This window comes from Clinocottus analis, unplaced genomic scaffold, assembly GCF_023055335.1.
Source record: "Clinocottus analis isolate CAN_PGR_092001 unplaced genomic scaffold, fCliAna1.0.p SCAF_13, whole genome shotgun sequence".
Lineage (NCBI taxonomy): Eukaryota > Metazoa > Chordata > Actinopteri > Perciformes > Cottidae > Clinocottus > Clinocottus analis.
Window position 1 is genome coordinate 15,382,784 of NW_027175854.1, and position 16,969 is coordinate 15,399,752.

At 43.3% G+C, this 16,969-nt stretch overlaps 3 protein-coding genes across 4 annotated transcripts; 1 reads left to right on the plus strand and 2 right to left on the minus strand.

The window, feature by feature from the left end:
- Window positions 1–615: 615 nt before the first annotated feature.
- Window positions 616–8,828, minus strand: gfm2 (GTP dependent ribosome recycling factor mitochondrial 2). Its single transcript, XM_068573929.1, has 21 exons — window positions 8,791–8,828; window positions 8,361–8,474; window positions 8,186–8,270; window positions 7,777–7,822; window positions 7,590–7,687; window positions 7,345–7,470; window positions 7,156–7,244; window positions 6,981–7,069; window positions 6,821–6,881; window positions 6,146–6,331; window positions 5,977–6,057; window positions 5,734–5,882; window positions 4,912–5,052; window positions 4,722–4,821; window positions 4,271–4,457; window positions 3,958–4,034; window positions 3,739–3,877; window positions 3,004–3,189; window positions 2,781–2,896; window positions 1,913–2,095; window positions 616–892 (listed from the first exon to the last, which is right to left on the minus strand). Exons 2-21 carry the CDS (start codon window positions 8,400–8,402, stop codon window positions 764–766), a joined length of 2,310 nt encoding a protein of 769 aa, XP_068430030.1. The 5' UTR covers window positions 8,403–8,474; window positions 8,791–8,828; the 3' UTR covers window positions 616–763.
- A 71-nt stretch (window positions 8,829–8,899) lies between these two features.
- On the plus strand, window positions 8,900–11,223 carry LOC137783785 (ribosome biogenesis protein NSA2 homolog). Its single transcript, XM_068574099.1, has 6 exons — window positions 8,900–9,041; window positions 9,729–9,916; window positions 10,007–10,157; window positions 10,321–10,500; window positions 10,654–10,846; window positions 10,956–11,223. Exons 1-6 carry the CDS (start codon window positions 9,039–9,041, stop codon window positions 11,021–11,023), a joined length of 783 nt encoding a protein of 260 aa, XP_068430200.1. The 5' UTR covers window positions 8,900–9,038; the 3' UTR covers window positions 11,024–11,223.
- Window positions 11,224–12,353: 1,130 nt separating this feature from the next.
- Window positions 12,354–16,542, minus strand: LOC137783756 (torsin-1A-like). Of its 2 annotated transcripts, none has more exons than XM_068574050.1 (5): window positions 16,212–16,542; window positions 14,893–15,158; window positions 14,623–14,798; window positions 13,792–13,919; window positions 12,354–13,705 (listed from the first exon to the last, which is right to left on the minus strand). In XM_068574050.1, exons 1-5 carry the CDS (start codon window positions 16,411–16,413, stop codon window positions 13,461–13,463), a joined length of 1,017 nt encoding a protein of 338 aa, XP_068430151.1. In that variant the 5' UTR covers window positions 16,414–16,542; the 3' UTR covers window positions 12,354–13,460. The 2 variants fall into 2 exon arrangements, with proteins under 2 accessions (XP_068430151.1, XP_068430152.1); XM_068574051.1 differs by lacking the exon at window positions 16,212–16,542 and adding an exon at window positions 15,638–15,919.
- Window positions 16,543–16,969: the final 427 nt, after the last annotated feature.

The following is a 16,969-nucleotide window of genomic DNA, read 5'->3' on the forward strand; positions in this document are numbered from 1 at the left end:
TGTACAGGTACAGGATACAGGTTACAGGAGAGTACAGGTACAGGAGAGTACAGGTACAGGTATGGAAATGAGCCTCATCAATCTCTTTTAAAGAAAACAAATGTGATGTGAATTACCTAAATGTCTCCAAAATATATGTTCCAAAATTCATACAAAGGTCTAGCGGTTAGGATTCCTGGTTTTCACCCAGGTGGCCCGGGTTCGACTCCCGGTATGGGAATGAGGTTTTATTACGATTTTAACCCATCATTTATAGATAAAAAGTAATATTAAAATGTGTACATATGTCCCATATGGTCTAATTCTAACCTATATCATCTAAAATAAAAATGTCATAACATATGTTGAAAACTGTCAGACAATAGTCTAAAAACTGTTTAATACAATCCTAACTAATTAATAAATAGCATTTTCATGGCATTACAATAATATGTATGTAAATAGTATAAAGGATCATTAAAAATAATAATACAGTATGTTTAGAAAAACTACATCATAGCATACAGTGTATTAGAAACATTTAAAATTAAAGCCACACTGTAGCATGGTAAACAAGTTAAATATATATTTCATATTTAAGGAAAAAAGGTCTTGAAATATTTTTGCATCAATTTATTTTGCATCAAGCTAAGAACATTGTACAGAATTTGCTTTGTGCTCTTTCCTGTAGTATTCATATTTTTAACAGCGTTTATATTACTTTATGTCTGCATGTCCTGTAAAACTCTGTTTAGCTAGTACTGATGGATCAGAACCGGGGGGGTCACAGCAGACCAGCGACTCTTTTCAGGAGCATGTTCTGGTCCTGCTGGTTCATGGCCTCGTAGGTGTCCAGCTCCAGAGAGAAGGTGGCATTGCCGGATGTTAGTGTTCGCAGGATGGTGGAGTAGCCCTGTTGAAAGAAACCGGTACGAATAGTAAACCGTTGTGAGGTCTAGCCGATTAACCCTAGAACACTAACGTTAAAATAGTAACGCCATCACTAACGTATATTTCACCAGATATAATGTACCTGATAATATATACTTTGAAATATATTAAAATACAACAATACAAGGCAAGTTGAATAACTCTTCTGTTATTTTACACTATAGAACTTCTCATAAAACAATAAACGGGTATTATGGAGAGACTGTGAAAAGGCTCAAAAAGACTACCTTCAATAAGACACGACTACCTTAATAAGACATGCCTACCTTAATAAGAAACGCCTACCTTCAATAAGACACACCTACCTTCCATAAGACACGCCCACCTTAATAAGACATGCCTACCTTCAATAAGACACGCCTACCTTCAATAAGACACATCTACCGTCCATAAGACACGCCTACCTTAATAAGACACGCCTTGCCTTCAATAAGACACGCCTACCTTCAATAAGACACGACTACCTTCAATAAGACGACTACCTTACTAAGACACGCCTACCTTCAATAAGACACATCTACCTTCCATAAGAGACGTCTACCTTAAGACACGCCTACCTTAATAAGACACGCCTACCTTAAGACACGCCTAGATTCAATAAGACACGCCTACCTTAAGACACGCCTAGATTCAATAAGACACGCCTACCTTTAATAAGACACGCCTAGCTTAGTAAGACACTTAACTTCAATAAGACACGTCTACCTTCAATAAGACACTCCTATCTTTAATAAGACACACTTACCTTCAATAGGACACGCCCACATTCAATAAGACATGCCCACCTTTAGTAAGACACGCCTACCTTCAACAACATCAGTGAGCAGCCTGAAAGCTACACAAGGACCCACACAACTCAGACAAAAGCAACACAATGAAAATGACAAAACCACATTCGCTCGGGTGAAAATCACCCGACGTCGGTGTTCTCGGGTTAAACCAAAAGCGACACACAAAATGTCTGAACTGTCTGTCACCTCACCATCATTTCAGCCAGGGGCACCGTTGCGAGCAGCACCTTGTTGTCGTGGCGACTCTGGATGTCTCGGACGGTCCCTCGTCTCTGGGCCAAGTCGCCCAACACGGAGCCGAGGCGTTCCTCCCCGACCGTCACCTCCAGGGACATCACCGGCTCCAGGACACGCCCGCCCGCCAGCCTCAGGGCCTGCGTCCAGAGAGACACAACGTCGCCTGATCTATTGATGATCTTGTGAAAAATGTTCACGCCCCACCACAGCCCTAACTACAGTAAAAGTTGGTTTACAAGCCGCTCCTACCTTCGGTGGGTGTCCCCGCTGTAGCAAGCTAGCGCTGCTGCTATCTCCCGCTGCTAGCTAGCTCCCTACTGCCCAAGTCAGGCGTTGATCCAGGGGCTGGTCCCGCTACCTTCGGTGGCTGTCGGGGTGAGCTAGCGGAGAACTAGCAGCAGCGCTAGCTGGCTACAGCGGGGAGCTAGTGGGGACACCCACCGAAGGTATAAGCGGCTTGTAATCCGACTTTTACGGTAAATTTTAACAAAATGGTTCATGCTTGTGACGACTCCTATCCATTTTTTTTGTTCAAATAATAGAAATGAAGAAAATTGCAATCACTTTCAAGTAAACCGGACTGCTCTATCAGACATAAAATGTGCTAAAAACAGTGTGAAAACTAATATTTGGCCCCAAAAAAGTTTATTGTGGCTTCAATTAACCTGTTTTGCACCGAAAATCTCTTTTAGGATAATAACTAAAGGAATATATTTTTTTGAATATATATAAAAAGGTAGGCAATACCTTTGCGCCCCACTAGAGGGCCGCGCCCCACAGTTTGAGAACCAATGTGATAAAAGGGACAGAATGAAGCTTTACCTTCAGCATGCAGCGGGACACACAAGCGGACACCATGGCAGAAGAGGTTCCCGGCTCCATGTGGACACTTTGGATCAGCGTGGCGATACCCAGTAGAGGATAACCTAGCAGCGGACCTGAGGGGTACAAACAAGCATTACAATGATTTGCAGTGGACCCTATACATTCTTACACAACACAATCTGGCAATACAAAAAGGGCAAAAAGCAACTTTCGATGATACCGTGATGATATGAGCTGTGTACTCCGTTCTCCACGGCCTGCTTCATCTCTGGTGATAGGTGCGCCCCCAATGTCTCCGCGAAGGCTACTTCACATGCGCCGCCCGTAGCGGAGATGTCGAGCGGTGTGACGGCCAACTCGACCGTCGCGACGTGTCGCCTCTCCCCAACAGCACGGTCCAGCGTATCTAGAACAGTCAGGGTTCATACACATTCTGACTTTAACCCTTTGGGGTCTCAGGACTTTTTCTTGATTTTACCTAATTTCTGAAATTCACCTTTTAAAGGGACTTGAGGCATAAGAGTTACATCCCCATGTAGTACATCAACAATTGCAGAACAATCTCAGCTCACTATATAATGAGTGTAAAGGAATAATATGGCTTTAAAGCTGAAAATTGAAGCTTTATTTTTATAAATTCTTCATTTCATGACTTTTCACCAAATGTCCACAAGCAAACATATAGTGAAATCTGTGTCTGAACAGTAAAAAGTGATAAAATGTAGTATTTAAACTAACAATAGTTTGATTAAAAGAATAAACATTTATATAGATGCCTGTATGTATGCCTGCTTATAATTTGGGCCTCTTTCTTTTCAAAGCTTATTCATTATTTCAAACTTAGACAAACTTTTTTTTTTAACCATTTTAAAAAGACTTTACCAGGTTTTCCATGACCTGACAGTATGCTGCAGAAACAAATTCGCCCGTGACCGAATAAAAGACCGTCCTGTACCTGTCGTTGAGGCGTTGTGCAGGATGGACTCCCTGTAGGCCACCTGGAGCGGCCCGAGGTAAGTCTCGATGCCGTACTCTCGTCTGATTCGATCGTGGATGATCTCAATGTGCAGCTCTCCCATCCCGCACAGAATAGTCTGAGAGGGGGCGGAGACAATAAGTTGACTCGTGGAAGCTGAACACACTCCCTAATTGGCTAATCCGATGATGCTCTCACCTGGCCGGAGTCTGGGTCCACTCGGACTTTAAGACTGGGGTCTTCTCTCTGGAGGCAATTCAGTGCATTCTCAAGGTCTTACAGGAAATAAAACACAGTGCGTTGATGAGTACAGGTTCACTCATGGGGACTTGTAGCATGACTACTGCTTACGAGATACCACAAGCGTGTAATCCAACATCTCTAAACACGAGCCATGCTTAGTTTTATCCACGTAACTTCAGACAGAAAGAACTGAGGAGCAAAACAATACGATTGGTAAACAAGTAAGCTGACTTTCACAACAAAAATAGCTTAGCAGGAAGTCACTGACCGGCCTGCTTGGCCATGGTGGGCGGTTCTATTGTGCAGAAGAAGACGGGCTCCGGGACCTCCACCCCCGAGAGGATGACGGTGGCGCGTTTCGCCCGCATCTCCCCAGCAACGCCGTCCTCTTGGGCTCGGCGCGCCGCAGCCGCCGCTGAAGCTTTCGAGGAGACGATAGTGTCGCCCGTGACTGTCTGGTTGTGGTAAAACATAAACCAGGGTTCATACATATTCTGACCAATGGGTTTCCATGACATTAACCCACATTTCAATGTCTTTTAACCAGATTTCCATGACTTATAAGCAAATTTCCATGAGCAAACAGGTCCAAACCAGGTTTTTCATGACCGTAAGAACCCTGATACATAACACTTTTGGATCGGACATTATTTAAATGTATGTGTGTGTGTGTGTGTGTGTGTGTGTGTGTGTGTGCGTGTGTGTGTGTGATGCTCTACCTGCTTCAGTCCAACCGTCAGAGCGATGTTTCCTGCCGTCATGGACGGGATTTCTACATGCTGATCAGCAAACGGCACCAGCAGCCGGCTCACCCTCTCTCTGCACACGACACGAGGCAAAGAAAGGTTCAGACGTATCGTTAGCGACTTTGGTCAAAGCGTACGATGTGTTGCGATAGAAGCAACGTACACGCTGTTTCTGTTGATGTTGTGGACCGCCGTTTGTGGTTTCAGAGTGCCAGAGTAAATCCTGAGGAACACCAGAGGACCTCGCTGCTTGTCGTGGAGAACCTTGAAGGCCAACGCGCACAAGTCATCCTGGTACCAGCGGCTGCAGGAGGAAGAACAGAGCTTACGGTTTGCATCGGAAAGGAATATTCACTAAAGCAGGGCATATTTACTGAGGGACAATTCCAGCATGATTTGAGTCTTTGCTCACTTGTGTTCATCGAGATTAAAAACCAAAAAAACATCACAGACTGATCAAACTCATGACGACTGCGTTTGAAAAGATGATTGTCAGGTTGAAGAACAGTTCAAGCCAAACTGACATGGGAAAATCTAATGGCTTTTATTACACACGAGAGGAGGGGTCAAGTACTCGTGGGCGGGATTTGTGTGTTCAGGAAAAGCAGAAATAAATGCAGGGCTGCGTCTGCAAATGTACACTTTAGTTTTTCTGACAAACCTCATTTTTGTATATATATATATATATATATATATATATATATATATATATAAATATATATAAATATATATATATATATATATATATATAAATGAATACAAATTGAAGTGACAAAAAAAATATCTTCTTAGCTGTGGAAGTCTTCATACTTGTTTTGAAAACTGAAAATGCAAAAAGCATTGCAAAGGCAATACAAAATATGTTAACAAATTGTAAAAAAAAAAGACAGTATTGACATGCAGAGCCTGGACCCCGATCCTGCTGAAAGCGTCCTTTACTGTCACTAAGTGTCACGACGGCTCAGGTCGGGGTCGGTTCACTCACACCAGGTCGTGGTGCCGTTCATTCGGGGCGGGCAGGTAGGCGATGACGGCGTCTAAAAGAGGCTGAACGCCTTTGTTCCTCAAGGAGCTCCCGCAGAGCACCGGGACGCCTTTACGGGCCAGAGTCACCCGCCGCACGGCCGCCTGCAGCTGCGGGGGACAAAAAACACAAAAACACGAGCACCGTTATTCACGCTGGACTCACCGGGACCTGCGTCGTGTCGCCGCGCAACGCGACACTTACTTTGACGGAGGAAACGGCATCAAAATTGTCACCGAAATCGGTCAGCAGCAGTTCAGCAAACTCATCGTCCAGGTCAGCAACCTGTGGGGCCAGAACGGGAAAGTGAACCGGAGGAAGAAGTCGGGAACGTTTATGACATTTAGACAACAGCGTTGTTTGACGCGTGTACCTGCTCTATCAGAGCGGCCCGGGCCTCGGCGACCTCGTGCAGGAGCTCCGGCTCGTCCGATTGGTCGAGGGGTTTGCTCTCGAACACTTGTCCGTCGTCTCTCGTGGATCGGAGCGTCCACGTCAGCTTCCGGCCGGTCAACAAGTCGACCACGCCGGAGAAGTTTTTGCCACTGCCGACGGGAATCTGTGAAACAGAACGGCTCTCCGTGAGACGTGGACGTTACACGGTGACATAACCCAAAGTATTCTTTCTTTATATAAAGAAATATAAATGATGACTTATTTGGCTTATTGTTAATGTAGTTGTTGCATGTGGAAAACCACTTTACAGTGAACTAATAATGAGCCGGGCAGTGTATTTAAGTATATTTACTTGTACTTAATACAATTTTGAGGCACTTTTCTTTCAAATACATGCTCATACTTTTGTTACTTTGCAGATTTAGATTGTTAAAATATATAAAATATGAATACTTTTTAACTTTAACTGAAGAAACATTTTAAATGCATGACTTTTTGCTTGTTAGAGAGAACTTCTACACTGTGGTATTAGACTAAAGTAAAAGACCCAAGTACTTCTGCCACCACGGCTTGTAATCACAGTTTTACTTGAAAATTCATGAAATGATTCACAGTCGTTATGAATCACCCTCTTTAACGCCATGTTGCCTACCTGAAGGACGACTGGATTGGCTTTTAACTTGTGTCTTATGCTCTCGATGGAAAAACTTAGGCTGGGAAAAAAAAGACAGTTTCTAGTTAAATAAAGTTTCATTTTGAGAGATAAAAAGAAAAAAAAGGTTGTGTTTGGCCCGAACAGTTTGGTCACTCACTTTGCCGCGGGCTTATCCATCTTATTCAGGAAACAAACACAGGGGACGAGGTGCTTCTGCGCTTGTCTCCACACAGTCAGAGTCTGAGCCTGTTGGGGTTTTTAAAGCAACACAAGCGGCTCTGTTCAAAGTGCGTCCGACAACAGAAGAAGCCGTTTGAAAGCAGTGAGCTCACCTCAACCCCGGCAGAAGCGTCAAACACTGCAACAGCCCCATCGAGCACACGAAGGGCCCGCTCTACCTCCAGAGTGAAGTCCACATGTCCTGGAAGCGCACACACAGACACACACACACACACACACACACACTTGAAGGGCTGCTCCTTTATTAGAATGGGACATTATCACAAGGACGGGGTTTAAACCTGGGGTGTCTATGAGGTTTATTCTATGAGTTTTCCAATCAAACGTGACTGCTGCCGACTGTATGGTGATGCCACGCTCCCTCTCTTGAGCCATGAAATCTGTGACTGTATCCCCATCGTCCACATCTGGATGCAACAAAGTAGCACAAGAGACAAAACAAACAGGGAATACATTTATTTATTTATACATGTATCTTCCACGGGTAATTAAGAAATCACTGTGTCTTTTTTACCATCCTACTCACCTCCCAGTGCTCTTGTGTAGCCAGAGTAATACAGCATCCTTTCGGTGGTTGTCGTCTTCCCTGCATCGATGTGCGCCATAATGCCAATGTTTCGGATTCTGCAGGAACAGTAACCGAGTTAACACGGAGACCAGAGCTGAATCAAAACAGCATTTCAGAGAACTGACTGTATATTTCAATTACGTACTTGGATATATCAGGATTGACCACAGCCTTCAGCGATTTGACATCATCTATGACAGTAAACAGGAAGTACAACAATGATGACCTGATGCTATGTATACATTTAAACTACCCACTATGTTGTCTCTTATCTAACTGATTCATAGTGTAGTCAATGCAATCTCAAGAACACAAACTAATGCACATCAGAGACAACAGAACAACGTGAAGTCTGAAAATTACACCCCCAGAAAAGTATGTTGCGTTTCAAAATTCACATTTTGCAAACAGCAATTGACAGCTTTTATATCATACAACATGTATAGTCTTTATTAGCATCAGTAGAATCAAATCTACTTATAGTGGAGTATTTCTTGAGTATATCTTATTTCCCACCTCTGATTATGACGGATCTACTGATGGAAACAACGTACCTGGAAGAAAGCCGTAGTGTCTATTTACATGACAGCTCACTCTACATCTGCAGCACTGCAGTCCAGCGGTTAATAAAGACCTTCCCTGTAAATGAAAACGACCTTGTTATGAAGTCAACGTGATATGAAGAGAATATATCACAGTCAGCACTGAGCTTTGCAGAGAGTTTCTTACCCAAATCATCCTGCTTAATGCCCGACCTGCTCTGACACGCATCTTTAATGAAATATCTAATAATGTATCTTCCAAGCGTTTTATTCGGAATCAGCCTGAGCTTTGGACGAACGACTGTGGAGCAACACTGCAGTCAAAGTCATGATAATGTCAGATAATGACATACACGTATAGCTACAACCAGAAGATACATTCATGTATCACAATAAATCACACTAAGGAGTTAATTAAAGAGTCCTACAAAACAACATGATCTCTGCTATTAAATGTCACGCTTTCATAATGTACGTCTCCAAAATACATCCCGAGAAACAACCACGGCTGGCTAGTTGATTCCGTCAATATAAAATATTGTTGTAAAAAAAAAGGCTTAACATACGTGTATGAAGTTATACAGCAATTATTAATTAAATGTAAATTTACAAAATACCTAGTTTGTCTTTAACACGTTTCGGTGTCACGATAAAAAAAAAAGTGTGTTAAACCGAGGCCGAACATATTAACCTGACGGACAATCCGTTGCTTCCGGGTGACGTACTTCCTCTAAATCTCGGCTACGGGGATAACAACATCGAAACGACCCCAGCCCGAAGCGAAAACCACCAAATACTCGGCGTCTTTGCCGACTATAACCACCTGCGACGCATTCACTGCAACACGTAACTACTTAAACTCAAAATGGTAAGAAGAAAATAGTTTTTAATTGCGTCGTAGAACTTTAAATCAGGCATTGTAACAGGTTAGCATGTCGTGCTAGCAATAGCTTTGGTTCACATGTGGCAGGCTGACGTGCTGCTCATCTCCGGTGTTTATATTAAAACCTGTTTACCTCCTCTGACAAAAAATGCCGTATACATAATAGTTGTATGGACGTGAAAGTCAGCTTACTTGTTTAGCTACGTATCACATGTTTTGCTTCTCAGTTTCTGTGTGTCTGAACCGAGTTTCGTACATTGATGTCTTGAAGTTACGTTATTATGTAAACTTGTGTGAATATGCATGATGTGATGTGTTATCCAGTGTGTATCTCATTGATGGTGAATGATAGGTCGTGAGATTTGCATTTACGTATGAAATCTAAATTTTTTTGCTTTTGTAGCTGAATTGCTTTTGTTTACGTTGTCTGCATGTGTGTTCCAAACCCTCAAACGAGTACTGGATAGATTCAGGGACCATTTCTTAAAATACATGAAGCATTTAGGCCCACTATAGAAGTACTGTTTGTTACATAAAATCAATGCCAGATGTTACAATTATCAATTTTGAGTGAAGTAGTTCACACTCCTCATGATTTCTGCTCCACATCTTTGCATTTAATACAGTTCATAAGAAAACTAAATATATTTTGTTTCGTTTTTCCTTTTTTAGCCCCAGAACGAGCACATTGAGTTGCATCGCAAGCGCCATGGCTGCCGCCTGGACCACGAAGAGAGGAAGAGGAAGAAGGAGAGCCGTGAGGCCCATGCGCGGTCCCATAAAGCCAGGAAGCTCATTGGGTTGAAGGCCAAACTGTACCATAAGCAGAGGCATTCAGAGAAGATCCAGATGAAGAAGACGTGAGTGTATATATACAGAAAATCCATGCACGCCTTTTTTAAAACCTCTCCAAACAAACAGCTAAACAATTTTCAATTGTATCTTTGCAGCCTCAAAATGCACGAACAGAGGAAGACCAAGCAGAAGAACGATGACAAGACCCCAGAGGGAGCAGTGCCAGCCTACCTTTTGGACAGAGAGGGACAGTCCCGCGCTAAGGTCCTTTCCAACATGATCAAACAGAAGAGGAAAGAGAAGGCTGTAAGTACCTGATGATAAAGACTTCTCAGCAGGCCCTTTTATGATGTTTGTCACATGCCACAGTGAAGATATCATGCTTTTTTTAAAACAATATTTTAACAATAAAGATGTGTGGAAATATCACAACGGGTTTCTAATCGCAACTTTGTCGTGTTTTCCGAAGGGCAAATGGGAGGTTCCCCTGCCAAAGGTGCGCGCGCAGGGAGAGACAGAAGTGCTTAAAGTCATCAAAACTGGGAAGAGACAAAAGAAAGCCTGGAAGAGAATGGTCACCAAAGTTACCTTTGTCGGCGACGGCTTCACCCGTAAACCTCCCAAATATGAGCGTTTCATCAGACCCATGGTAAGATTTCCGTACAATTGTACTTGAAATGTATCGTTTGTCACGTTAAAAACACTAAACAGCTCTATGCATTACTGATCATTCACATGCGTTTAAGGCCTAATGTTGAAATTCACTTTAAAATGAAGTACCTAACTCTTTACTCCACCCCAGGGTTTGCGTTTTAAGAAAGCTCACGTCACACATCCAGAGCTAAAGGCCACGTTCTGCCTTCCCATCCTCGGAGTGAAGAAGAACCCATCCTCGCCCCTCTACACCTCTCTAGGAGTCATCACAAAAGGAACGGTCATAGAGGTCAACGTCAGCGAGTTGGGCTTGGTGACACAAGGAGGAAAGGTGGTCTGGGGTGAGTACCCGTCTGTGTTAGCTCATGAACACGTTGCTCGGTGGGTTTTACGTTCAACTACAGTGACGTGATGATGCCGTTACTGAAATATTAATTTTTTACTTTGCAGGTAAATATGCCCAGGTGACAAATAACCCAGAGAACGACGGCTGCATTAACGCAGTCCTGCTGGTATAAGACTCTTGACCTTTCATACAGACCGTGCCTGGTAACTCTTAAGTGTTGATGGCGAGCGGTGGCTTTACATCGCACGGCCGGCCGCGAGATCGCCGACGCTGCACTCTTGGCAACGCAACAGTTTTTGTAACGGAAGAAGAAAATGTGTTGTTTTGTGTGTTAAATATGGAAATAAATAAATTTGATATGACACCCCATTATTTTTGTCCATTTTCTTTACTCGTGATATGCTCCATAACACAATCTGAAACATTTATTGCCACTTGTGTTTTCACCGACAAGAAATTTGTCTTGGAAGGTTAACATAGTGCAAAAAGAAAAGAGTCGCGCGATTTATTTGCCACAGCCTTGTTGATATCCTGATGGTTTAGCAACGTGTTAAAGAAGACAGGGCTTATTGTGAAGATCGCAGGTTTAACAATCTTCAAAGTTCAGACAGCAGTGTGTGAAGATAGTGTGGACGTTACCTAAGGTGATACCTGGACAGTCGTACGTTGCACTTGAACTTCATATGTAAAGGAAAGCAGCAAAAAACAAGCAGCATTGCCAACCCATCCTTATGCAAACATATCTATTGTAAAAGTACGGCTTGTATGAAAATAACCACAATTCAAACATCCATCCATTTTCCGCCGCTTATCCGGGGTCATTGCGGTGGCAGCACACCCAGCAGACCGACCCAGGCTTCCCTCTCACCCACAACTCAATTCAATTCAAACATACAGAGGGCATATTGTGACGCTTCACCCTCACTAACCTCATAGTTCATTTTACTACAAACTTAGACTCATTCCAGCTGCATGACCTGCATACGGCGTCTCCCTTTAAGATGTCACAACTCTTTATTTTGACCCCGAGTCGCCCTTTGAGCTGAAGTGTTTCGCAAGCGACTCGATTATTACACAACTCTTTTGATTACATCAGCAATGACTGGAGTTCAAGAGAGGAGAGAGAAGCATGTGGAATGAACTGAACTGTTATAGACAGTAAAATGACGTCTGGTGTTCCCTGCTCTTTCTTTTTAAAACTTTTTTATGAATTCACGTCTTTACCTAGAGATGGACTCACAATGAAGAACATCAGTCACGGATAAGCAAAAGTATCTTAATTTGTGGAAAGCAGGAGGTCTCCTTAATGAGCATGTAAGACTGCTGGAATGACATATCACTTCATTTGGGATAAAGCTCTTGCACATAGAGCCGTTTGCCTGCGATGAACTGTTTAAGACCTCCAGCTGTGTTTTTCTTTTGCAATACTTTTTGTTCCCGTTCTGTGGCTCAGAAGGTTTCAAAGATGCAACCTCATTTTTTTCAGAAACAAAGACACCAAGAAGAGTTCATGTTTTTTATTTTGTTTACAGCGGAGATGCTCAGCAGTTAGCTTTCTATCCACACGAACAAAGTCCTTTCACAGTCTCCCTAAAGCTCCTTCACCTGCAGTCAACTATGAGCATTTTGTACAGAAAACATCACTTTCTTTTTTGTGCTGGTGGTTCCAAAACCGGACAATAAACTGTCAAGACAGAACTTTTCCTTTCACGCGCACAACTTCCTCTTTAAAAAGTAAATCTAACAGGCCATCGTGTTTTGTAAGAAAAAAAAAACTTTAAGCTGAATTTTCAATCAAAGTAATTGGAAAGTTGTATTAACTACCGCCATTTTCTTTTTTGAAGGATAAAAATCAAGTCTTCATCCAAAGTTCATACAAACTGCAGCGACAGTCCAGTCAGTGTGTGAATAAAATCATATCCGGAAATACTTCACTCTGGACACATAAATATCAATTATAGTGTTCATTACTCATATACAACAGAATATATTCGTAATGTCTCATATAAGTCAAAGGACATTAAAAGCGTGTGGCTGCACTGTTCAGAAAACTTCAGTACGATACAAATAAACACTTGACGAGTGACATCAAGGGCAACGAGGACTGTTGTCGAATGTTTGTAAAATAACTCGGGAGATCTAAAAAGTTGTGAAATAATAAAAAAAAAGAATTAAGGCAGGCTTTTCCAGTAATCCCTAGATAGAGTAGGCAATAAAAAAAGGAAGAAAAAAGCACAACAGCGGCATGCCGTGGTTCTACTGACGGCCCCCTGTTAGTCTGTAAGAAGCTCAGGAAACCGAACAGAGACTTTGAGACGTGAAGTAGCGATCAGACCCCTCGACCCCCTGCGAAGGAAAGCGCTCCAGTCTTCTTCATTTGTCATCCGCCGCCGTTCTCATCCACCCGCCTCCACATTTCAGTGTAAACGATGTGCAAAACGGGAGCCGGCTCGATGAAATCCTCCACGCGGCCACGCAGAGGAAACCTCAGAGTTTAGTCAGCGCGACTTCCTCCATTTAATAATTTGTCCGAGAGCGTTTTTCTTCTTCTTTTTTTTGTTAAAAAGTGCACATAGTGATCGAAACGCAGCGTCCATCGGATGTCGACATTATGTGTAGAAGTCCAGCTTGCTCGCTATCGTCTTGCAGCCCTTGACGGAGAACACTCGCTCCGTCTTCGGGAAGTAGAGGACGTCTCTGGCTAACTGGACCGCCACGTTCTGGTCCGGCTGCAGCCCTTTGGCTTCCATCTCGGCCATGACGCACTGGGTCACGTGCCGGTACTCCAGCGGCAGGAACGGGACGAAGAAGTCCACCAAGTTCTTGTCGATCAGACTTGTGTGCCACAAGCCGCCTACGGGGGGGAAGAGATGAACGGATACGTTAGCAGAAGAAAGCGCCCGGTGAATCGAGGAGGCCGACGTTTATTTTTTGACTCACTTCTCTTGTTGTTGAACACCGATACAGAGAGCTCCGTTTCCAGATGTTTCAGCTCAAGCTCTTCTCGATCTCGTCCCGCTTTCCAGAAGTCGAGAGTCGTCTGTATGATGCTCTCCCCTCCGGCATTGCTGGGAGGAAAGATCAGAAACAGGGAACATGTTGAAATTTGCCTCGGATTGCAAGAAGAAATGTTTGCATGTCTTTGTTCTCGAGAGAGAAAACTAGCTTTGAGTTCCATCACACCAAACTGTGACTGAACACATCTCAAAGGCTGCATTCAGGTGCAAAATGTTTCTACATTGAACGTATCACAGGTGTTTTCATCATTGAAAAATTATTTGGAAGACGTCAACAAAACATCTGTGCAATAAACAGTCAAGATTCTGCTAAAATGACATTAAATATTGCACATTTTAAGGATGTTGACGCATATCTTCAACAGAAAAACCTACACTTCCTATGTTTTTTCTTTAACCTTCCCATTCAATGTTCAACGTCTCTAAATATGTGATTGATATCAATTGTTTTTATTTGTTTGCATGACTTTTCCAAATTTAATGGGAAAATTGGCTAAACATAAATGAACATGATGACAAACAAAATACCTGACACATACTTGGAAAACTATTTTAATTCTAATCGTTTTCAGGTTTAAGTTGCTGCAGGTTTAAATTGACCCCCAGTGTTACAGAAGTTAGTACATTTTAAGGCAACATGATTCTTAAGTACTTGCTATGAATATGCATCTATAAGACAGACAGTGATACGCTTGTGTTCCCTGGATCGATATCTTTCTTTGTTTCAAGTTAAAACGTTTGACCAGCTTCTCACCTGAGGAAGATGAAGATGGCTTTCCGATAAGAAACTCCATCCACCTTCTCGTAGTATTCCAGGTACGGCTTTATGCTGTCAATCAAGCCCGGGTGCATCTTGTCCATCTCATCAAAGATGAACATGGAGTGTGCACAGTTGGAGACGTTGCCTTTGATCCACTGCTGTAGCTGAGACTGAGGAGAAACAGTCGCATGGTCATAAAAAACCACCAAACACCAGAATGTTACCGCGTTTCAGTCGATTCTATCTGATCTGGGCTCATCACACCTTGTAGGTGTCAATTTGACTCAAATGTGGGAAGTGAAGTTCAGATGTGAAGATGTGGACGAAGCTGCTGTCCATTCCCTCTTTGTAAATGTTGTCGGCGATCAACTGGCTGACGAAGTTCTTCCCGGTGCCGGTCCAGCCGTGCAGAGAGAGCACCAGGGGCTTCTTCGGGTTGTCGTTGCTCATGAACCCGGTCACGGCTTTCAGGATGATGCGCGACGCGATGTGCTGCCCGAACAGTTTGGCTTCCAGGTCCACCTGGAGACCTAGAGGGTGCATGGAGAGAAGGGGGTGCACAGAGACACGGTCACCCGGGATCAGTGGCTGCAAACACACACCTGACTGAACCACCTTTCTATGCACCTCCGCCTGGACACAGTTCAAGTGGTCTATCACATGTATCAACGTGCGTTACTGGTAGGAGAAAAATGCATCAGATGGTGGGTATTTGCACATATGTCCTGACATTTATAACTAAACAATCAACTCATCCAAAGGCATGAAACTTAACGCGACTACGAGATAGTTTGACAGGTGAGGCGGCACACCTGAGCAATTACAACCCCGAATCGGATCGAAAGCCTGAACTGAAACGACTTGGTTGATGTCAAAACATGGTAATCAACCGTGTAGGATGATTTTTAAAAATGTGAGAAACGCACGTTAAATGTACATTATTAAGCTTAAAGGTAGGTGTGTGTCGCGTTAAAACAAACGCAGTAATCTACGTGCTGCACGTCGTCACCTGTTGCGTTGAAGGCGATCCATTTCTTATCGCAACTCTCATGCAGGTAATTGTAGATCGTCCGGCCCAGAGCCGCTCCGACACCGAGCACCAGCGTCGTCGTGAACGGCTCAAACGTGTGCACGAGCACGCCGACCGACAAGAGAACATGCAGCAGCAAATACACGCGCGTCGCCTTCATCGTAGAAATCGGCTAAAAGTCCCCGAGTAGTTTGTCGTTTTTGTTAAAAACGACCATAATACCGTCGCGGAGGGGCGACGATCTGTGCTGAACTAGCTAGCTTCTCTACAAACGTTGGACTTCCGCCTACGTCACACACACGCGACGAACGAGCTGTGCTCAACATACGAAATGTTGGGCAAGTTTAAATGGACTAGCGTTAAATAGACACAACAAAAGCATTACAACTGTCCATATATACATTTACACAACGCAGGTACTTGTCTCGCTACCGTACGTGTCACTGACGAACAATTCGCTGACATTAAACCGTTAACTAACTAGTTAGCTAACCTAGCTATCTATAACGTCTGTTAGCTAGCTGTGAGGGTATCGCAAGAGGTGACGTGTTACCTGTCTTGTTCAAATAAATCCACTCGGGTCGACAGCACTCGTGGAAATAGTAGAAGATGTTCTGGTAGCTGGCCAAAAAGCCGGTGAGCGCCGCGGCCATGCCCACCGCGATGCTGGTGCTAATGGGCTCGATCGCCTCCGTTACGCCGCCGGAGCAGACGAGCATCCACAGCAGCAGGAGGCTGCTCTTCCTCCGGTTCATTTCACCGGTTCATCAGAGGCAAAAAGAAGAAAAAAAAGAAAAGAGAGGCAGTGTGCCAGTCAGCGGGTCAAATTGTTTGCTAAAAATCGGACTGAGACAACACAGTTACATACTGCTGGCAGTGGAGGCGCTGTGGTTGCCATGCACACACGGCGCCGACGTGACGTCAGAGTCCAAAGGTGAGGTTCACCTGAGAATAAATTGAGGCCCACTTGTTTTTTTTATTTATTATTTTTGCCTTCTTTTTTTGTTTGTTTAAATCAAGAAATGTCAAAGATTTTACTGAAACACTTTTTTCCCTGCCACATACAAAGCAATATGTGAAATAACAGTAACAAGATGTGTGTGTACGGTCATAATAGGAATTTAAATAGTGCAGACACATATTAGTAATGTTATTTATAATATTATTAGGAATTGAAATAGTCCAGACATAAGCTTGATCGGAGAAAGAAAGTGCAGAAGCCGGTGAGGTGGAATATGATTAATTAAATACTTTCAGTGGATTTCATGTTCTTAAAAGTCTTTATCTGCTAGATTGATGTATTCATTATAT